Source organism: Manacus vitellinus, unplaced genomic scaffold (assembly GCF_001715985.3).
Source record: "Manacus vitellinus isolate BGI_N305 unplaced genomic scaffold, ASM171598v3 scaffold_89_pilon, whole genome shotgun sequence".
In the NCBI taxonomy this organism is placed as follows: domain Eukaryota; kingdom Metazoa; phylum Chordata; class Aves; order Passeriformes; family Pipridae; genus Manacus; species Manacus vitellinus.
This window is the reverse complement of record NW_021940863.1, coordinates 1,181,759-1,205,247: the sequence shown is the minus strand read 5'-3', so window position 1 is coordinate 1,205,247 and position 23,489 is coordinate 1,181,759. Positions and strand designations below refer to the sequence as shown.

Here is a 23,489-nt window from a genome sequence, read left to right as displayed (position 1 = left end):
TTCCCTGCTCATGGAATAGACAATATACAGAAGAGACTCCGTTTCTTTTAAGCAATTATGTGTACAAGGACCTTCCCTCCCATCTAATAACTATCTGCATAGCTTTCTTCAGTGCTCTTATTGAGACACCTCATTCAAAGCCCTGGAAAATCTAAGTTGGTCTGTCTGTTAACTGAATATCTCTTATTAAATCCTTATGAAAGTAAAAATAGTTTCTAAAAACCTCAAATAAAGCCAAATATAGAAGAATTAGAACTTGTAAAAGATTAAAAAAAAAAAGGTGATATTTAAGTGGTACGATTGCACTTGCTTCCTATTTGGGTCAGCGTCGTATTTCTCTCTGAGCTACTGTTGCAAGTGAGAATGACTCCATATTTCTGTAACATTGCAATTTAACAACCGAGATTAATGCTACCATGAGGGACTCTACAAGTAGTCCTTTAATGTCAAAGGCTGGACCAGCTTGGTGTTGTATGCTTAAACTAAGAGGACATACATGACATGCACTATTTTTTATTTGCATTGTACAAAAAGGTTTCAGAAAAATTGTGACACTGTTGCACTATACAAAAACTAAAACAAAACGCAAAAGTGCACAGATCTTACTCAGAAGATGTTACCATTTAGTCTAAGGAAAAGAAAAAAGACAGTGTTCAACAAATATTAGGGAGGGACAAATAAGGATTGCAGAATAAGGCAAATATGCTAAAATGCTGTTCCCAGCTGGGTGGTTTTGAATCACTGAAAAGGCAGAATTACTCTTGAGTTTTTCATCATCTTATGGGAATGCTTCATAAGATTTATCCCTAAAGAACATATTCTGTACTGCTGGGGATATCTGTTTGACTAGATCTTTCAGGTTGGGCTCCAGCTCTACACTGTCCTGTAAGAGTCCTTATTTGTTTCCTCAGTACATCTATTTTGAAATTATTATGTGCAAGATAAGCTAACCAGTAGATTGTCATTGGAGGACTTTCTGTCTTCATTTATTTGTTATCAGAGGAGGCTTCTATGAAGAGAATCAAAGTATCATCTAGTTGCAGAGCCTCTACCACTTCTTTTTCCCTCTGCTGCTCTATTTTTTTATTTAAAATATCCCAACCAAACCACCAAACAAAACCAACAAAAATCCAAACCAAAAATTTCTTAAGAGCTTTATGCTTAAGCTTAAATGACCACTCCTAAGGCATGACAAAAAGAAAATGCTTATGAGAAGATGATCATTTCCATGACATACTGACAGCTTTAGTCCCTTAGTAATTGTATTGTTGAGAAGAAAGACCAAGTATCTACAATGGATTCCAGGTGAAGCCTGGTAGATATTATATATTAAAGTCGATAAAGCAGCTGTGATTTTATCTTAAATGGCATTAAGACTTGAAGAATACTGACTTCTAGACATATACTCATTTTGTGAATGATTGTGAAATTCAGCCAGTATGGGAAAATGACATTTTGCAATCTTCCACAAAGGAAATCAATGTTAGCTGACAAGGAATGCCTCTACTATGTGTTTGTCATGTGCATATTTGCTTCTTTATTGATGCAGTTCTAAAAAAGGATCTGAGTAGAATTTAGCACCTGCTCTCCACCCTCTGCAATTAGGTCTCCTCAGTTCTTTGAATTCCTTTTTCTTGCCAAGTCTTACCTTTAAAGAAAAAGCATAACTTTTCAGTTGCATTCTGTGAGTATTGTCAACTGAACTTTACTGCAGCTGAGGCTATATGTCTACATTTTTATTGTAATCAGCTTTGGTAAGGTGCCTCCTAATAGGATATTAAGCAGTTGGCAAATTAAATAGAAAAGGGTTAACAGCAGATTTCGGTGTCAAGAGGACCCATACTTCTGTTTCTCACCTCTGAGTTAATGTCTTACAAATCTTTTCTGAAAGACAGTGAACTTTCTTTTTAAAAACAGGTCTCTAAAAATGTTCTGACCTGTCCTATTAAGCATACAATGTTTGTTTTCTACATGGAAAAGCATGATTTGTATAACATCTGGTGCTATATTTTTTACTTATATGGGTGAATTCTGTGGACATGTGAATTTCCATGTGTGAAATCAGGGAATGTAGACAGTATATTTTGAGTTATAAAGTTAGTCTTAAACCCAAATAATTATTATACTAGTCTTGTGGCACTGAGGCCTTGATCGAAGGTATTTCTTTTGCAAAATGGCATGGCCTTGATGTAAGATTCTGTAAAATGTCACTGAGTGTTTTCATTGGAGAGGGCAACAGGACAAAAATTTATCTACTAGGCTGTCAAATAAAAGCATGACGAATTGACTTCTATTTCTCTGATTAACAGCATTGAGGATTTTAAAATAATATTTCATAAATTAATATATTTTTATGGTCTTATCTGAAGTTTTTACAGCTCGAATGGCATTTAACAGTATTTTTACTATTTGAATAATAGCAGAAATTGATTCTTTTGAACATATTCTTCCATCTCCCTTTTTTTTTGGTCTTGCCTTGCCTCATCTCACCTCATACCATTTCCAGATTATGAACTAAATATAGTTCAAGCTAGGAAAATCTTATATATCTGGTTTTGCATGGTAGTTTCACTCACAGTTTTACCACCTTTGCAAAATTCAGTAGTGAACAATTAGCTTTTGCCAAACTTTTTAGCCAATATTACCATGACTTTGATAAACTGCACAATTGTTTAAGATTGATCTTACTCTGCTACACTTCAGCAAAAAAGTATTATGACAAATTCTTAAAATATTCTTGGCAATCATCTTAAATATTGTTAATTGTCTCAGGTGTGTATAGTCAATAAAATGTACTTTGTTGTATACAGTAAGTAGAATAAGCATTATATCCCATTGAGTTGTCATGGTTTAACCCCAACTGGCAACTCAGTCACACGCAGCTACTAACTCACTCCTCCACAGTGGGATGAGGGAAAGAATCAGGAAAGTAAAAGTGAGAGAACTCATAGGTTGAGATAAAGACAGTTTATTGATAAAGCAAAAGCTGCATATGGAAGCAAAGCAAAACAGGGAATTAATTCACCACTTCCTATGAACAGGAAGGTGTTTGGCCATTGCCAGGAGGGCAGGGCACCATCACGCCACAATGGTGACTTTGGAAGACAAAACACTATCACTCCAAACATCCCCCCCTTCCTTCTTCTTCCCCCAGCTTTATATGTGAGCCTAATGCCACATGGTCTGGAATATCCTTCGGATCAAGGAGCAGAAAAGCCCTTGACACTGTAAGCACTTCTCAGCAATGACAAAAACATTCAGTGTTATCAACGCTGTTTCCAGCACAAATCAAAACCACAGCCCCATACTGGTTACTGCGAAGAAAATTGACTCTACCCCAGCCCAAACTGACACATGGTTTCAAAATGTATTTGTTTTGCTTCTCTTATGTGAGAAGGTAGGGAGATAGGGAACTGTGTGCTGTCTTTCAGTTTTAAAACAGACCAAACCACTTGAGCCTGCACTGTTTATGCTTCAGGTTCAGTCCAGACAGACTAAAGCTGAACACTGAGCAGAAAAATTCTCATGAAAAGAGAACTTTCCCTCCTCCTTTTACATTTCCTTCAGGATAGCTATCATCTCTGTGGAGATCATCTTTGTGTAAGCTTCACTGCCTATATCACAAGAACAACCTTTATTGGATTCCACTTCAGCACTTGAGTTTCAAGACCCAGCATGAAAAATAAAGTAGAGGTAGAAATACTGTTTGGTCCCACATTCCAAAAGCTTAGATCAATTTTAGTTGAAAGTAAATATTAAAAACCACTAGGGCTTTTGAAGGCAAAGCCCTACCTTTCAAAACACCTCCCTCATATGTCGTTGCTAGATCTAGTTCTGGTCCTTTTTGGGCAAACCAAACTAAACCCAGGAGTGGCTGCTGTTCTTCCTGTTCTGTTCTCTGGCAATTTAAACTGACTCTTGACGGGAATTCTAAATAGATAGATATTTAGGTATTTAGGTATATAACCTGCCGTTATATACCTACCATTTTAGATAATTATTTTTCCTAATCAATATTGACATGCATCTAATTATTAGGATGGCAGGCAGATGATGCTTCACATAGACCATCCTGATTCAGCCTGTCTTTTGGTTCCATAAAAACTGATGTTTAGCAATTCAGAAAGTTATCAGGATGCAATGACAATGGTGATAACTTCTGTACCAGGTCCTGACCACATCAAAACATCCAAAAGTATAGATCCTTTAGATGCTTTCATATAACTGTGAAGTGTGGTTCCTAAAATCTTTCATGCTAGAGAAATCAAGCTAATGATGCAGTTGTTTCATCTGTTGAATTTAGCAGCAGTCAAGTAGAAAATTAAAAAAAGGTAAGCTTGAGCATCCTGCTGAGTTCAGGCACCATATGAGTCAAGTTAACGTTTCACTGTTAATTTTTATTTCAGGTAATTCAGACTATCACTGCGACTGACAAAGATAACTCTGCAAATGGAGCGAGATTCCATTTTTCTCTTGATGAAGGGCTTTCTTTGAATCCCAACTTTACTCTAAGGAACAATGAAGGTAAATCAAACATATAAATCTCAAAGAAATGGGTCTCTGTTCTGTCTGGGATGTCTGAACTGAAGAGAAAAATTTCCATGTGTTTCTTGACAGAAAGGGAAAACTGTAATATGTTATCACTGAATTGTCAGATGTCAAGGGCATGCATAAAGAACGTATTGCAAACTAAAAATAATCAGATATTGCATTTTGTTTTTATATTCCACTTAATTTTAACATTTATTCTTCATACATTCAGGAATGTTTTTTTAAAAGTGGATAAATGAAAATGGTGTTAACAATTTAGCCTATTTCTAGGTAAAATAGGGTACTGGATACTGACTGTCAAGGTTATTTCTAATTATTGCTTGGAGGAGAAAAAAAAATTAAGGGGCATAAAAATTGGAATTCATAGTTACTTTTACAGACATGACATCAAGAGTAGGTCCTTCAGTGCTCCCTGGATGATAGTCTATTGCTTCATGCCCTTCCTAACAAAGTGTGCCTGAAAATTACAATCAGAAATTCATGACATAGGCCCTGAAGGAAAATGGCTTTCAGAATCACCAAACCAAGTGTTTCTGAACATTTCTTGAATCAAAGAAACTGCCCAACCGTTCCAAAACCCAAACCTAAATTAAACTTACTCTTGGTTGAGTATTGCATTTTGATCTCCATTTTGCAGTCTGATGAAAATAAGATTAAACTTTAAATGTTTGTCTGAGTTCTCCTCTTAAGCTTTTGTGTATGTGCATGTATTGTGTGGTTTTGTTTTTACACCTGTTTGTATGTGGGAAGTGTGGGGGATTGGCTTTACTTTGCAGTTATATATTTGTAGTAGTGCTGTGGAACACCTGATCCTACAGATCACTAGACATCTCTGATGAAAAGCATTAATTCCATCATTGGTATGGTATTTACAGTGATATTGAAACTATTCTTTACAGAATTTTTTATCTGTAAAATCTTTCAGGGAAGGAGACTATATAATCTTCCTAAAGAATCAGTTCCTACATTTAACTGTATTTACAGCAGAAAAAAATATTAAGTCAGGCTATTTATTAGACTAGATTAATGTATTTCATATCCTAGTTCCAAAAGAGATCAATAAAATATTTATCAATATTAATTATAACAATAAAATTTGAAGGACTAATTCATATATTAAAAATATTCTTTAAGTAAGACACCAGACCTTTCTCAGATTAGCATGTCAATTCCACTCAGATTGTGATGGAACATTGTAGGAAAAGCCAGACAGCTGTTCCTGAAATAAAGGAGGTGTACGGTTATGCATTTTTGTATTTTAGTAGAAGTTTCAAATAAACTCATCGAGTACTGGACTGTGATCTCATGTGGAAGATCATGGCCATGTAAAAGATATTTATATCAAGATGTGCTTTTGAATAGCTGTATTGAACTTGTTGTTCATGATGAAATTGACATATGGTTTTGAACATATTTTAATCTGGATCTATATTGTATGCGTTTATTACTACGTAAGTTGTTTAATACAAAGATTTATAAGAGGGTGAGGAATTTTAGTAAATCTTTGATGCAGCAATGTCATGCTTTGGCTAAAAGTATGCACTAGTAATCACTTGCTGCTTTCTTGTTACTTCCCCAAGAACAGTGAGAATTGACTTTAGAACCAACAGCAGAAAGCAGTGTTTGGACTATTCTAAATTGGATTTGACAGGGGAAAGTAGCTGAAGGAACTGAAAAAGGTGTCTTTTAAGGTAAAGGCCTATTGTGTATTACGTTTTTATTTCACCTAAGGAGTAGAAAAGTATGCACTTCCTATAGCATCTTGCATAAAACTTCTCATACATACAAAGACTCCAAAAACATAACTTTCAAATTGCCCTTATAATTAACACAATGACCGTTTATCTAAAGTAATAACAAGAAATTTATCTTAAAAGCAAATTCATTGTTACTATTTTGCTTGGCACGTGACCCTTTGAATATACTGTTTAAACACTGGGACCTTTTCTTTGTGGTACATTCTATGAATAAAATAGCAGTGAAACACTTATGAAGTGCATTCACAATATGTAGTTATCTAGCATTTACAATTTTCATATTTATCACCTATTCCTATTGCTTACTCTTCTAGGAAATAGTTGAGAGAAGGTGGTCAGAAAAAGCCTTTCTTTTCTCTGTGACAAGTCTGCACTTCTGAAAACTCATGTTTTTGTGCATCAGCTGTTAAAAATAATCAGAATGCTCTTACAAAACAGCTGCTGTTTTTACCTCTGGATTTAATAACTCCGTAAAGATCGGCATTCGTGCAGGGTTTTATTTATTTGTTCACTATGTAGTTTTTAAAGGAAAAAACTACAGAAATTACCTTAAGAGAGTTTTCAATAATGTTTTGTAGAGTGGTAAGAAATAAATTCTTGATGTCATGTTGAAAGTGGTAGTCAGAAATAGATGTATCTGTCATTACAAAATTATATTTCTCTTGCAGTCATCTTCAAATCCAGTCATCTTCTCCTTTTATTTCTTTAGAATAGAGGTCTCATTTCATAAAAATCTCAGTAGGCATTTTCTTCCCTTGTTTTCAGAACCCAAAACAACAGGTTTTTTTCTTTAAGTCCAAATAGACTTGCATGAATGTTCCCCTACTCCATTATTAAAAGCAGGCTCCACAGCAGTGCCTTGGATCTTCAAATGTTAATGCTTGTATCTATGTACTTTGAAACCTAGGGCATACACAAGCATAAGATTTTGTAGTTTGTTCCTATCTACCTGTATAGACTGCAGCAATATACAATCTCAGCATGTGTATGGTTCAGGTCAATAATATTCTATGGCTTCAGGAGACCAAATAAGTATTAAAGCCTCAGTCCAGATAACTGATCACATGAGCAGTTAAACTTTTATCTCATGTGCCTGAACCTGTGGTTTTTCTAAATAAAAATCTCCACAATGTTAAATCTCCATTCTTTGAATATTCACCCTCATAACGCAGAGCTTAAAACCCTCAGGGAAATGTAAGTCAGGAGACAGTCACAGGGCTGTACCAAATATGCAGTCCAGCAGAACTTAAGAGTTGTTTGAATCACCTTCTGGATTCTGTTTGTGTTGCAACTTTCATTAAAAAAATAATGGAAAGGACAGAGTATGATACTTTTCCCCCACTATATTCTTAAGGTACGTGAGATTCTTTGTTGCTATTTGAGTTTTATTTTATACTGAAAAAGTACTATTCGGAGCAGAGGCTTAAGAGTATGAACAAGAGGACAGACAACAAAATTATGCAGTATCTGTACTCATGTAAGCAAGACAGAACAAGAGCTGGAATAGAATTTCTTTGCTATACAAAGAAAATGCATTAAGTTGTAATAATTTCCTGCAATTTTAGAGAGCAAACCCAGGGAAGATGCCTTTTTGTTTATCTGGGAGTTGTACTTATGAAGATCATCTAATGAAAACAGGGTTGTTTACAATTTATTCTGCCCAGAAAAATGTAGCAATCTCTAGTAAAACATGGTGCCAAGTACTTTTTGGGCTGTGCTTTTATTTTGTAGATCAGATGCTACACAACTCATTTAATTGTTGTCTATGTTCTCCTCTTTTTGTTTTTTAGGACAATGTCATAGATAATTTTTTAATCCTTTTTCCATTTGTTTGTAATATCTTAAATTTACACGTTTTGCCTAATCAGAAATATCTGATTTTGCATTTCCCATTAAAAAATTCCCAGGGTAATTCGGGGCTAAAAAAATCTGAGAGAAAAGATGACAGTTCTTCCCAATAAAACTCTTTCTATGTACTGAATTTTAAAATTGCATTTTTTTAAATTTTTACTCTGAAAGAATCACAGTATTTTTCCAGATGCTTAAAGAATGCTGGATATATTTGTCAAAATTTGTTAATTCATGTGAACATGTCATTATTATTATAATATTCCAAACCATTAATATATAAACATGCATTTGCATAACATCTCTCTTCTCTGAGTTAAAAAAAAAAAATCATTCTTTCTTTCTGTCTAATTTGTTACTTCTTAGAGGCCTCTTTCAGAAGTTACATAACACTTTCTAGGAGCTGAAAAAAAGATTGACCCCTTAGAGAATAGTTCACTTAGAACATTTATGAATCTTATGCACTGTAAAGCACTGTTTTGCTGGTGCTATTTTTTTATCACAAGATATGCAGCCTACCATGGATGCTTCAATGGGTATTATAAATTTCCTGGACAATAAGGGTTTATACCAATACTGGGCACATTCACCCAACAGTACCAATAAGACTTGTGCATTCTCTTACTTTAATAAATTGAGACTGCTCACTTCTGGTAGCAGATTAAATTTACCTTACTTTCAAGGAAGAACAACTCCCTAGAGAATGCTTAGCTACAGAAGCAGTGATGAAAGTGCTGGCTGACAACATGTATGCCATTTTTCTGATACTATCACTTTGGAGATTACCTTTTCATAATGTTATATCAGAAGATACATTAATACCCACAGAAGCAGAGTTGTGGTTTTCTGTAAAATCTGGAGCACAATGAGTTCATTGTATAAAATGACATTTGTAATGTGTTCATCCACTCATGCTTGTGATACCTTTTTCTCTCTGTCACAGATCAAAAAATGCTAAAAAAAAAAAAAAGATCAATTTTACTCATCATTGCTGTTATTTAGAAAGAGAGCAAGGTCCAGAAATTAATTGATCCCATCCCAGTGTGAATTTCCTTACATAACCTTCTGTTTATCTCTCTGCCCTTCTTATTTCCTACCATTATTGCACACTAGCAGACCAGTGAACTGACTTTAGGGCTTTAAAATTGCAAATAAGCATGCCAGATACCAGATCATGTTTTAGTTGTTTTAGAACATCGGAAGTGACATCTAAAAAGGTCAGGTTAAAACTCCCACTTTGCAACCCAAAGTGAGGGGGAAACAGCTACATAGTTCCTGCCCTCATTGATATCAAAGTGGAGTGTTTGGTCTGGTTCTGTGGTATTGCAAGTTACTACTGACCTACCATGAAATATTATCCCATAAAGAAAGTCGTAATTTGAGAGAAATGATATCTGAGAAAGTGCAAAGTTAGCATTACACATGATGACTGTAAGTAATTCGACAGAAGTGCTGTTACTGTAAACGGATTGAATATCTGAGTAGGTATTATCAGAGTCAACATATGAAAGTTAAAAAGGAACTCTACCATGAGTACAATAGACAGAAAACCAGGGCTAGCTACTGCAGAGGGAGACATTTTTCTTCTTCAGGCATCTGAACATCTTTGATGATTTTTCGGTTTAAAAAGGTCGTCTCTAAGATTGATCACATAGGTAAGCTTGTGCATAATGTACCGGTTCTTCTTGCATTTATTTTCAGGGCTGCAATCTGTTGGTGTTTCACAAACCAATCATAAGCAAATAAATGTATTTCAGTCCCTAAAAGTCTTCTATGTTTCTTTTCATTTTTACTACCCACTGAGCAGAAATACCCACTGAAAAACCAATAGCTTCTTGCCATTGGCAATAGCTTTGAAGCCAGCACAAAAGAAAAAATATTTACAAGAGTTATCAGTAGAGAAATGAAACAGAAATGCCTATCAAGATAGTCCACATAAACAAATTAACTGCTCTAACTTTAGAAATGTAAGAAATGCAAATCATTCCAATGTATTTTCTTTGGGTTTAATTAGTTTATGACTTCTCAGAAAATTTATATAGTTGGACTGCTGATATAAGCAGAACTGAAAATTGAAACATGCCTTAAGATATAAACAGGATTTTACTCTACTTTTTTACTTCCATTTCTCTTGTCTCTGCTTGTAATGTATAATATGTCAAAGGAATTCTCAAATTTTGAATGATAAATGAACATCGGCTGAAGCGTTCCAGTAGTCACTTTCCATGGTGTTATCACTGTATCTCTGCTTCCTTGGTTTTCCTATGCCCTCCTTTCTTTTCTTAGTTCAGAAGCTCAGCATAAAAAGGTGGAGATGATGGAAAAAGACTGTGGTAACAGCCTTGTATACAGTGTACAGTCTGGCTTAGTAAACTACGGCATCTTCAGAGTGTGAAGAGCTTCTGCATTAGAGTCATGCAGAATATTCCATGTGTAACCTCAACCTCACTTGAAGTGAATCTTAAGTTCTAGTTGCCATATCTGCAAAGAACAGCCCAAATATGAGAAAGTTTAGATCATTAGAAAGTTTATATCATTACATGGTGCAATGTGCACCACAAGGAATCAGATAAATATTTCTTTCCAAAAGTTGGAGTTGTTAATTTTCTTTAGATGTCAGTCCTTTCATCTCCAGTGAGTCCTGGTTCTTAACATACTCCCCAGAGGTGAAGTTCACCATTTAAATCCATTGAGACAAAGAGGTCTTTATTTCCATGCCTAGAAGAATCAGACCTCTAGTTCCATCATCCTAGTACTATTGCTGCTATCCTATACCCTTGTCTTCCCTGTCTATCTGTTGTATCTCTTTTCAGATATCAAAGAAATTTCTCAATACATAAACCCTCAACTACCTTTCAAAGTACTGCTGTTGATATAACTTTTTTGTCCCCCCTCAGTAAGCTCTTTCTTAGGTCATCAGTGTCTGTCTTTATACTTGACTTCCTGTAGCTCTTACAGATTGTGAGATTCTTTTGTTCCTTGCTATGAGCCTCCTCTTAAAAGTTGCTGTCTTTCTAGCTCCTCTCTCAGTGTGTTCCTACAATGGTTTTTGATAAGAAGTGTAAACAATTAAAATTTGAAATTTTAAAACATCAGAATAGTTGTCAGGATGTAGTCAATACTAAAGTTTGGGTAAATTTTTTATTCATTCATTTGGTTGGCATACCTTTACATGTGATCGTCCTCAATAATAGAGCTCTGACTAGAACATTAGACATACGATTTCTCTATTGTGGCAACGTGATTAGCTTTGATCATTTTTTGCTATCCTTGATTCTCAGAGACCTTTAGAAAATCAGACACAGTTTTCTTCTTTGAAAAAGTGTTAGACAACTTATTTGTAAAATATTTTAAGAGATTTAATGAGAAAAAAAAATAGTCTGTGAGAGCTCAGTTACTTTCTAAGTATTTTATTTATATGTACACACAATGCACTAAGAGTCACTAGATATAATAGAGTCGTAGCAAGAATCTACACCTCTGATGACACTGGGAACAGAAAATTTCCATGCCAGTGCCTGAAATATTGTGATCTTACTTTTTATTTATGTTAAAAGCTTTATATTGTTTCTTTGAGAATGCTTATAACTGGATATGTTATACAGAAACTTCTGGCTATATGTCATGTAACGTCTGTTTCTACAAAAATCTAGTTATTCCTCAAGAGAATACAAACAACACAAGTTGACCACGACAATTCTTTGAAATTAAAAAATTTATACTGGCTCCTCCTTTTCCTAAAATTGTTTCTTATACTAATATTGAATTGCATGATTTTAACAGTGCAAGAAAAACAATTTAATGTTGAAAGAAAAAATACAACATTGAAAGAAAAAATGTGTTTTTATTTAATTTGCATTTATTCTATGCAGTATAAAAATGACAGTTCCTTGTTTGCTAAGACATTCCACCCCAGAGAAACACGGTTTAATTATAGGGTTTTTTTCAGATTTTTTTCACTGTAACATTTGAATTGTATGTTTTGTCCATTTTGTCATTTTTGTCCTTTTGTTTTTTAGCTTTTATTTTTTGCACTCACAATTTTCCCCCCATCTATCCACAGTTTTCCTCATAGCATATATGCTCATATCCCAATGCTCTTTCTTTTACATCTTTGCCAATAGTCTCTGTGCTAAAATCCTTTCATTACTGCAAGATTCCTGCTCAGGAATCCTAGGTTTTTCTTCCTTATATTCAGCCTCTGATGCTTTTGTTGTCAGCCAGCACTTTCATCGCTGTCTCTGTAGCTATATTGTGATCATCTTTCAGTCTTTTTTTTTTTATTTATGTCAGAGGATAGAAGGAAGGGGCTATCCTTTCCTGCACAGATATGAGTACTGGGCCTTTTTTGGATATTGGCCCAGGAGCATTCACTGGGACATAATTTTTTAGGATTTTCTTCTTATATGGACAAAGTAGCTGAACTGAAGTGTCTGGGACCTGTAGGCACCATAACAGAAATAGAGCCTTAAGCAGAAATGAATAGGTGTTCTTACTATGGGTTATAACACTTTCTGTCACCTTTTGGAAATCCAGTATAAGATCTAAGAACCTCTTCTTTTGTGGTGAGAGACATGACACTTGTTAATATTAATGCTTAACTTGTGGATATAGTGTCACTTACTACCAATAGAGAATTACATTTCAAGCTGAGTCCTTGAACATATCCCTAGGTCTTTAAGGTATTTCCAGGTAACTTTGTTGTGTGATTGTCATCTTCTCTTCTGTTGCAACTTGAAATATGATTCTCCTTAGAACTGTCACTTCTTTGAAATTGCTTTCTTTTTCTGTTGATAAGTACATGTGCTAAAAACTGCATATAAGGATGTTGTACTTCTCTAATGTTGATCAACATAACTGGTCTACTCTGGCCTCAAATCGGGAGACCTGGAGACACACCATCTATAACGCTGCTGTTTTCTTTGAGAACGCCCACAGGATCACTCTTGAGGAGAAAAGACAACGCAGAAAGAACCATATCTTGCAGAATATACCACCTAAGGAGTCTTTCTGCTGTGCCTTTTGCAACCGGACATGTCTGTCTCGTATTGGCCTTATTAGCCACCAGCGTGCTTGTAACAAATGTGGATAGAGCCTTTCCCAAATCTTCATTCGCGAAGCCCAGTCATGACTTCTCTAATGACTTCAGTGGGATTTCTACGTGTCCAAGCAGACTAGTTTAAAGTGATAGTACTGGTGCTCAGGAAAAAAAGAAAGAACAGCCCACAATGTTAAACAGGACTGTGGCTGTTGTCTTGCAAAGAAGCTTAGTAAAACAGGCAACATACAAAGCACTTGACCTTGTATCTCCTCTGGACCCTGTGTAGAATCTAATAGAGCCCAGGTTTCATTATCATGGGTTTTTTTCTCTTTTTACTTTATGAAATAATGTGAAAGCTGTATTGCAGCCTAACAGCATAGTGTTATCATGTCACAAAAGAAATGTACACGCCACAGTGTGTTGTGATGTGTGTAGCATGAGGCTATTTGGGGTTGCTTAAGAATCCACAGGCTGTTGGAATAATGTTGAGGCACAGTGAAAAGTGGGAGGAAACAAACCTGGAGCACTCTTGCCCATACTGCCTGCTGAGAAGGGTCCCTGGTGTATGATAATAACACTGACTGTGTTTGGGTGTCCTGGTTGGCCCAGATCAACAAAATACCAGGGAGAGTGCTAAATTCATCAGTGTGAGCAATCGGTGTTCCAGGGATCATAAGCACTCCCCAGTCTTGATTGGTTTAACAACCAGCAACTGCAGGAGATAAAAAGGGAAATTGCTAGAGAAGAGCTCTGCTAATAATCTGTAGTAAGTTTCATTTTAAGGAAAGGAAGAATTTATAAATTGCATTCTGAAAAACTAGAAAGTCAGTGAATTTTTTCCTGCACGTGGAGGATATGATGATATGAGTCTTTTTTTCTGATGTAGAAAGGCAGAAGCAGCAGTCATCACCTTATATATACTGCAAACATTGACTTTTTTTTTGCAAAATATGCATTCATTTGAAATTCCCTACTGATCACAGATTTGTGAGTTTATTTCTGCTCTTGGGCTGTATCTAGAGCTCAATCTACCACTGCTTGGACAGCTGACAGGGTGAAGGTCGTTTTATCGTCTGTGGTGATTTCCCTCTTTGAAACCCTGAAGTTTTTATCTGTGTCCTCCAGCAGTATTAGGGAAGTTGGGGCTTACAATCCAGGTAGCATAAAAAAAGTGGAGTGGAGTGAATAGACAAGATATTATAAAAGAAAAAAAAAACAAGTAAAAGGGTTTTTTATGCAACATTGTGTAGGAGAAAGATAAAATAACTGCTTACTTTACCTCCTGATTATATCCATATGTGTGTTGAAAAATTAAAAGACATGCAGGCAACCTACCTCTTTATAATCTGTGTTCCATAAGATTATTTGCTTGTTCTAGAAGTATTTTAAAATAAATCCCTGAGGTTGCTCATGTACAGTATTTAATTAAATGTAGAAGACCATACATGTATTAAAAAGTGAGCTGGTCAAAATTTGAGAAATAGGACTTGGTACTTTTCATATATCTTAGCATTAGTCTGGCAGAGTCTAGCAAGACCTCCGTGAGTGAAGATGGTCTATAATTATGGTCTTAAGGCCCCTGCTCATTCTATTATAGGAATAAGAATTTTCTTTATACAATAAATGCATTTTGAATTTCAGCGATACCAGACTTGATTTCTTCAATCGACTCAGTTATAACACAAAACAGTTTGCTCCCTAGTCTAATTGCAGAATAATGTGGAAATAATTTATTTCTTAACTGTAATATAATGAAAAAATCAGCATTAATGAGAATACCACAGTATACTTTTATAAGATTTCACAAGACCAGATTAAGCAATATGGAGAAAAGCCAAAGTTTAACACAGTTTTCATAAAAATGAAATAATAATTCTGCATGTCATATGCTATATGTATATAGGAATCATTTCTACAACCCCATACTAAAAAAAAACAAACGGCCAATTTACTGTCCGTAGACAAGTAGAATAGGGCTTCAGGGTCTACAGCAAATAAATAAATAAATAAATAAATAAATAAATAAATAAATAAATAAATCAATCAATCAATCTTATTTTGTGCCCACTTCAAGTGAAAAGATCAACACTTAATGAGTTTATAACAAACTCTCCGTGCTGGATATTTTCAGGAAGATGAGGGTGTATGGGTGGTGTTCTTGTGGAGAAGTAAAGGACTTTAGTGCTCAGTTCTTGGCCTACCAGTAAGGGTATCACTTCCCAGCTCATAAATATATTTCTTGTGTGAAACCTGTTAACATATATATTAGTATTATGTGGGGCTATACTATCAGTTTTTCTCAGTACCACTGACAGATGATATGCAAAACAAAATGTTGGCAGAAGTGGGTTAAACTGAGTGCTTTAAAATTTTGCACAGAGCTTGATAGAAGGTGTGGCATGAAGAATAGTCACCTGAAAAAGAGCATTTATCCAGTTTAAACAAAAATGTTTAACTCCTCCATTCAAATATGCATGCATCTGTCAGATGGGCTAAAATATGCCTCACTAGTTGTATTGCTGTGCTAAATTTTCATGAATCAACACAGATTTCATTTTTCCATTGATTATATAAAGGCATTCAATGCTGTAGCTACAGTGGTAGGGGAAAAGAAGAAAATGCCTTGTTTGTTTGCAATAGGAAGAGAAACCTGGCAGATGTTTCTTTGTACTCATCATCCCTTTGTTTGCTAAAAAATTTCAAACTCACAATCCCACAATTTGGAAATCATGGACAACTAGTATGAGAGGAAAGCTCTTTTATTCTAATCTCTCTTTCCATTTATCAGCCCTTATCTCTCTTTCTTTCCGTAACGGCTCATGTCTCTGGTCCTCACTGTCTCCAGTTTTGCTTGATTTATCTTTATTCAGGGGCTAGTACTTTTAAAGTGGTGGCAACAAATTGAAAATAAATTTTACACACATTGTATATAATGTAAATAAATAAGATATTATTGTAGCATTTCTTTTCCCACATTTTCTTTATGCCCCTTAATTTCTTGGACTTAAAGAGATATGTGCTCTTGCAACGTGTGCATAATGAATGTTATGTTCTCCTCGAGTAATATGTGCCAGATGGACCTATAGGTAACAACGGTGACAAAATCTTATGTCACTATCTCCCTTTTGCTTACATACCTTTAACCTCCATTAGTTTAGAACATGTCATATCTGCTCTTTTTCCCTTCCTTTGCCTTCCTTTCCCTTCCTTTCCTCCATCCCTCTCCCCTTCCCTCTTCCTGTTGACCTCTCTATAGTATGAGTCTTTGGCCACTATCTTTCTGATGTTTTCTGAAAGCTCATTTGAACTTTAAAACCTGTCGCAAACAGTAAAATATGAAAGTCTCATTTTAGCTTTTACTAAAGACCTTTTAACATTCTTCTGAGAATCAAGACAATTTTGTGTTGTGGAAAAATTCCATAACAAATATCCTCAGAATTCCAGATATTCAAATTGATGACTGTCCATATACTACCAACAGCATAACATGGTATTAAAACACTTGCAAACAGGACCTCAAATGTTTGTCAAAGTTCCTTTACATTCTAATAAAAGTACAAGAGTTTTAAATAATTTTATTTATATCATGCTAATTACTTTCCACTGCCTCCTCTTTTTCCTCTGTTGGCCACAGATGCTTCCTGACAAATTTTAATTCCTGCTTTCACTTGATGGGAAACAAATAGTCAATAACTTTTTTTCACTTTTTTACTTCACTGAAATGTTATTCTGATTATAATATTGTAGATAATACGGCCAGTATCCTGACAAGACGAAGGAGATACAGTCGAACCACTCAAGACACCTATTACCTCCCAGTTTTGATTTCCGATGGTGGAGTGCCCCCTCTCAGCAGCAGTAGTACCCTCACCATTCGGGTTTGTGCATGTGAGAGAGATGGACGAGTGAGAACTTGCCATGCTGAAGCTTTCCTCTCCTCGGCTGGCTTGAGCACAGGAGCTTTAATCGCAATCCTGCTCTGTATTGTAATTCTTCTTGGTAAGCCATTTTCAGTATTAAGTAATGCTCTCCCTCCACTGGCTCTCTGAATGTGACAGAGCAGAAATTTTTAATATGGTATCCTTTTGAACCAGTGGCTGCCTGGTAGTAGGAGACAATTAGAAACACATAGCTGTGATTGGGGGGGAAAAGTTTAGCTAAAATTAATAGGGGAAAATGCCTTTAAAGTACATTCAGGAAAATATGGAATCCACTAGAAATTATTTTTCAGAGGTTATCAAGTAATCAGCACCGCAGATCTTTTTTCTGTAATTTGGAAATATTTCAAAAAAGCAACTGACTCTAATTCCATGTCTAGAACAGTGTGAAAAAATGATAGAAAAGAGATGAGGAAAGCTTTTTGAAATGCATTACGCAGCAAGAAGCACCATTAGCTCTTGTACAAAAGCCATATCTTAATTACTTTTGTGGGATAAACTGATAGCAATGCACAGCATAATCCACAGGGGTGAGGGACATGTGAGACTATAAACTGACCCATAAGATAAATGCCATCACAAGTGCATTTTTTCCCCAGGCCAGTTTTAATTTTACCCACTAGTTAATATTGGGGAGGGCGCGTGTGTGGGGTTGATTTGTTTTGTTGAGTTTTTTTTCTGTCATAGACAAAACTTGCTGCACACATATCTCTGTGCTACTCATGTGCCTTTCTGCATTCTTATAGACGTGGCAAGAAATAATGGTAATTACAGTATGACCCACATAGGAGATTCAGAGGATTTTTTTTCCAAAGACTCTTTTCAAAATGTTCTCTCAGAGATTTTCTAGACTACTTTCCTTGCACCTTACTTCAGAATTTCCTTGCCAGAAGGCTGTTTTAAAAATATATAATAATATATTTAGCTTATAATTTTGCCTTTTATTATACAAAATCAAATATTCATAAGAGAAAAATAAATCTTTTACATATTAATTCAATTGATATGTTAAATATTTGCTTTAGAGAAGCACTGAAAGCCCTGGACTATGCTTCTGAAAAATGTCAGCTCTAGTAACTCATTTTTCATTTACCTGAAAGAATGTTATCTCCGTTTATGTCCTTTATGAGATCCCTGATAATCTAAGTAGCAGATGATCCCAAATACCAATATTAGCCTGAAAATAAAACGTCTGTATTTTTGACTCAGTGTCTGCTATTTCTGTAACATATTCAGAGGTAAACTTTAAACCTACTCTAATATCTGCAGTTTTCTCTTTAGCAATTGTGGTCCTTTTCATCACCTTAAGACGTAGCAAGAAGGAGCCCTTGATCATCTCAGAAGAAGACGTCCGGGAAAATGTTGTGACATATGATGATGAGGGTGGTGGAGAGGAAGACACAGAAGCATTTGACATCACTGCACTGCGGAATCCATCTGCTGCTGAAGAGCTAAAATACCGGAGGGATGTTCGTCCTGAAGCGAAGCCTGTGTCCAGACATCATCTCTCCTCAAGCCTTGACAGTATAGATGTTCAGGAGTTCATTAAACAAAGACTGGCAGAGGCTGATCTGGACCCCAGTGTGCCACCATATGACTCCCTGCAGACATATGCCTATGAGGGTCATAGATCAGAAGCTGGATCTATCAGCTCTCTGGATTCAGCCACAACACACTCTGACCAGGATTATAATTACCTTGGAGACTGGGGACCTGAGTTCAAGAAGCTAGCTGAACTCTATGGGGAAATAGAATCAGAAAGAACAACTTAGTTGTAATTCCCAAAACAGAGAAGTTCCTGAACAACTGGACATATAATGACAGCAACGGTAACAAAAAAAAAGTGAACACAGTACTTGGAACTAAGTTATGTGCAGTTACTGTAGAACAAGTGCCCTTTTCATATTTGAAACTGGGTTCTCCAATTGGAAGAAAATCAAATTTTGAAAAATACAGAAAAAAGAATATATTGTCCCTTGTGTCTTTTTTTTAATTGCTCAATAAAGTCTGTGGTACCGTATCTGCAACAATACCTACAGTAAAGACAAGCAATGACATTTTTATTTCAATATGCGTAACATCTCCAAGCTACAGTAAGTTTATGGTCATGTCTGTTTAAGAAGATAGGTAATGGAGGAGCTAATCTCTTGCAGGTGGTTATAATGTTGCTTTTCTAGCTGTGCTCTAGGCCTTGTGATCTCAATGTGAGGTAGCCATGGGGGCTTACTATCAGTGTGAGAAGTGCTACCAGTCTGTTTCCTTTACAGAGGTGATACGCTACACCTGTCCTCTTAAATAAATGGTCCTTTGATGATTTAATCTTATTGAATTAGCAGGTTGCATTGAGAAGCTGCCATTTCATAATGTCCTTCATAATCTTGTCATCCATAACCAGCTAACAGATGGAGGGCATCCTTAGCTGTTGCTCAAACACGGCTGTAAACCCAGACCTGCTCTGTTGCTACTGCGTGCTGAAGGAACTGTTATTTACAGTGTTGTGCTTTTTCTTTTCATCTTTTCATGGAAACATCATTCATTTAAATAGAATGAGCCCAAAGTAGTCTTTATGCAGCGAAGCAGATGAAGTGTAGGCTCTTTCAATAAAAACAATGGCAGCACCATTAAACTATGCAGTTGTTTGGTTCACTGTGCTTCACTTAAGAGCTGAAGCTTTTTAAGTCTTTTGCTGGTCTGAGTCCAGGAGCTACAGCACTCAGTTTAAAACAGAGAGTTCTTAATCATAATGTCTTTCTATTTCTGTGTCTGACTAAAAGCAAAATCGAGCTGCTGTTAGGTCACTGGGATAGTGAAAATTGAAACAAAGAGAATAAGATGATGCTGTTCTTTTTCTTTTTAGTTCAATCTACTAATATTTCTTACGCTTAATTTCCACCTAAGCAGAACAAGCGTTTTTCCCCCTATTTCAAGCATCATGGGAGCAGGTACATTTTAAGTCAGTGGAAGAAATGTATCATTATTGTGGTTTATATGGCTTAAATAAGTTGATTTCTTATGTTTGTAACTGTATTACATTGCAGATCTGCTAAACAGTTCTGCTTAACACTGTGGGCTGCTTAACAACTCATCCAGCAGATTCTGATTTTTCCTTTGTTTTATTTGAAACTTTAACCTTTTTGTTTGTCTTTCTTGTGATAATACTGTGAGAGTACCAGGTACTCAAAATATTGCGTGAAAGATTATGGCCTATAAGGCTCACAGTCTATTACAGTCCTTTGCTTTTAAGAAAATTGTAGTTCCACTTAGGGAAGTGGACTTCTTCCAGTACGCATTTGATAAGAAAGCTGTCCAGAGCAGAAGCTGTGTACTGTTTTTTTTACTCTGTGGTCTGGTGTGCAGAGTGATACAGACTTGTATGCTCCAGTAGATTCCTTCCTCTGCATTTTAGGTGCCACTTACATTCAGCTTAGTAAAGCAAGGTCTACATTTTTTGATGACCTTCTGTGGGCCACACAAGTGAACAAGATTATTAAGCCTTCCCTTCTTTGCTCCAGGGTTGTGTAGGTCCTGGACGTGACTGAAACTTCTGATCAGTTCTACTTTGAAGGGATTTTTTTTTTTTTTGAGTGAACTTCTTCCTGAGATGTAGTTGACTGCTTTTGGCTTAGACAGCCTTCTGGAAAAATTAGCCAGTACCTTTGCAAGAAATTTTCCATACTCTAAAAAGTATTAGTTGTACTGTAGTTCTAGAACTGGCTTTTACTACACTGTTCTGTTTGAAAATTATTTTCCTTTCTTTCAGCATTTTAACCCATGAGAAAATTTAGGAGGGAAAAACCCCTGAACCATAAATGTTCTGCTGATGATTTGAAAGTAGTCTAATAATTTGTGTTCGGATTTTTTTTTACTTTTTACTAAATACAGAATCTTCTAGAAATGCATTTAAAAAGACATTATTGCTGTAGAGTGAGGTTAAACAGATGTTTTAATGCAATAAGCGTTGCACAGAAGCTGAGAATGGCCTATATATTATCTTTTTTGGGGGTAGAGTTAGGATATGTTTCAGTTTTGTCCCAAATGAAGAAACTAATAGTGTTCGATTTTATTAGGAGGTTTTCTTTTGATTTAGGTCACACTTGCATTATGCTAACATCTAAATTTTTATATTGTATGAGTAGAGTGTTAAAAAGAAAATCTTTTAGCATTACTACTACCATGGACTATAATACTTTGTACCACATCTGCATGAAAATTGCATTAATTGTTGTATTATTGTTTTGAGAACCAGGTATTAGTTATCTTTATGTCTGCTCCATCTGGCCCTACACCAAAGCAGGGAAAATCACTTGTATTTTGTGTTTTAAACAGTGCTCCCACCATTGTTTTCTTTTATTTGCATCATAGAACATTCAGGCTTAAAGGCAACAGAAGTGCAGTGACTTAAGCAAATATTCCCTCTTTGCACTAATGTTCTGTTTAAGTTTATAATATCTAAGAGAAATAAGAATCCCCTTTTCATCATTCCTGGTGCTCTCTTTGCTGCTATACAGCATGTGCATCATACCCCCAGACCCAGAAATTCTGAGTCCTTTAAATCTCTGCAGGGTTATTGAGACGCTGCTTCTGTGATGCTGCAGTGTGTTCTGTTTTATGTCCTATTCACAGTGATCTCCAAATGTGCTTTTCTATCATGATATGTCTGCATGCTTGCTATGCTTACTGTTTTTTACTCAAATACACATCACAGTGTCGTGTTGTTTGCATGACAAATAGCAGATTATTAAATCTTCAGGGCCACAGAAAAAGGCCTCACAGTGCAGAAAGAACAGGTTTACAGATTTTTTTATCCCTATCCTACAATATTTTCCTTTGGTCCTTTTTGTCCTAGAAAAAAATTTAAACTATATTTGAGAATATGTTAACCTAGATTGAAGTAGAAGAAGGTTATACTGTTTACCATGGACATCACAATCATTTTGTAGCATTGCTAATTTGAAAAAAGTATGCATTCAGTTGAAGTATTGTGGGAAACTCTTTCCTGGCTTATGGATGAGTTTGATTATATAGACTTTGCCTAAAGCTTTCATGGTTCTTTTGTGTACTCATATTCTCAAATATTTTCCTATTTGCCTAAATAGTAATTCTGCTGCTGCATAACAACTAAATGATGAAAACTGCCAGTTTTACTTAAAGTGGAAGATACTGAGTGAAGTTAAATGGCAAATGCAAAGTGTTACTTAAGGGCTTTCCCATTTACAATTTGATTTCTGCAACAGCTATTCAACTACTATTACATTTGCACCAAAATAAGTAATCGTATTCCTCCAAACAAACCCTCTTACTTGTATGCTGAGGGCACTCTATGCTGTAATCTTGACAAGTCATCTGAGAAAATGGTCAATATAAGAATTTTAAAATGTGTAACTATATTGTCAAACTAAAATCTGTCAAAAATGTAGTTTAATGCACTTTAAATGCAAGGAAGATCTTGGATTCAACTGGCATTAGATTAAGATTCATATATTGAAAACAAATTAACTTGTTTATCAGTGTTACCTTTTATTACATATACATAGAACACTGTAAAAGTTGAAAGTAATTTCACTATGTTATGCACTTTATTTTTTTGCATTCCTCTTAGAAAACCAAAATAATTGCAAACATTTTTTGGGTTGAATTCCAATTGATGCAGTTGTTTAAATTGTGAATACTGAAAGAAAATATCTATATGAAAGTATTCTCATTGGTATTTAAAAGGAATTAAATAACTTCTGTCGTCTCAGGCTTTTTAAAATCAACTTTTAGAAATTCTAAGTATTCCACCAGTCTGGAATTAACCAAACTCATAAACTCACACAAGGATAACAAAGGGAATATTCTAAATGCAAAGAAGAATATAAAATTATGCTGCCTAGGGTTATTTTGTGTATTATAAACTGCTAAGACCTTGTACTTGCAGTACATATAAATGGCAGAGTGCATTCTAAGGAAAACTAGAAGTGTGTTGCAAGTTTTGGGCCATCCTTATTTTTCCAAAGTCTCCAAAAATATATATATTTTTTTTAACAAAAGAGTTATGTAAAGTATACCTCCTTATGCAAGTGTTACTGATAGAAATTGTTACATTTTCTTTTAATAAACAAAAGGGACAAAATCTTTTATTCGTATTTTTCAAATAAAATGTGCTCTTTGCTATGGTGATGGGTTATTGTATTCCTCATCACAACTAGAACATGTTTTTTTCTCTTCACTGCTGTATTCTATACGCACCAAAGAACTATAACATCTAAAGACACTCTGTCTTTAAAAATCAGATGTAATACAGTTGTATTAATGAGGTGAATGTCAGAAATGGTATGATAAGTTTAACTAGATTTTTAATGTCTGGTATAGTCA

The 23,489-nt window shown here is 35.4% G+C and overlaps 1 protein-coding gene across 5 annotated transcripts in view; it reads left to right on the top strand.

Moving 5' to 3' along the window:
- The window catches only part of CDH18 (cadherin 18), a 233,620-nt gene extending 210,373 nt beyond the window's left edge, over positions 1 to 23,247 (top strand). For 4 of the 5 annotated variants that reach the window (XM_029965024.1, XM_018085831.2, XM_029965023.1 and 1 more), the window contains 3 exons: positions 4,407 to 4,524; positions 16,945 to 17,196; positions 18,405 to 23,247. In XM_029965024.1, the coding sequence (XP_029820884.1) occupies positions 4,407 to 4,524; positions 16,945 to 17,196; positions 18,405 to 18,907 (873 nt within the window). In that variant the 3' untranslated portion in view covers positions 18,908 to 23,247. The remainder of the gene's footprint in view (positions 1 to 4,406; positions 4,525 to 16,944; positions 17,197 to 18,404) is intronic. The other variant, XM_018085832.2, reaches the window with a different exon arrangement.
- Positions 23,248 to 23,489: the final 242 nt, after the last annotated feature.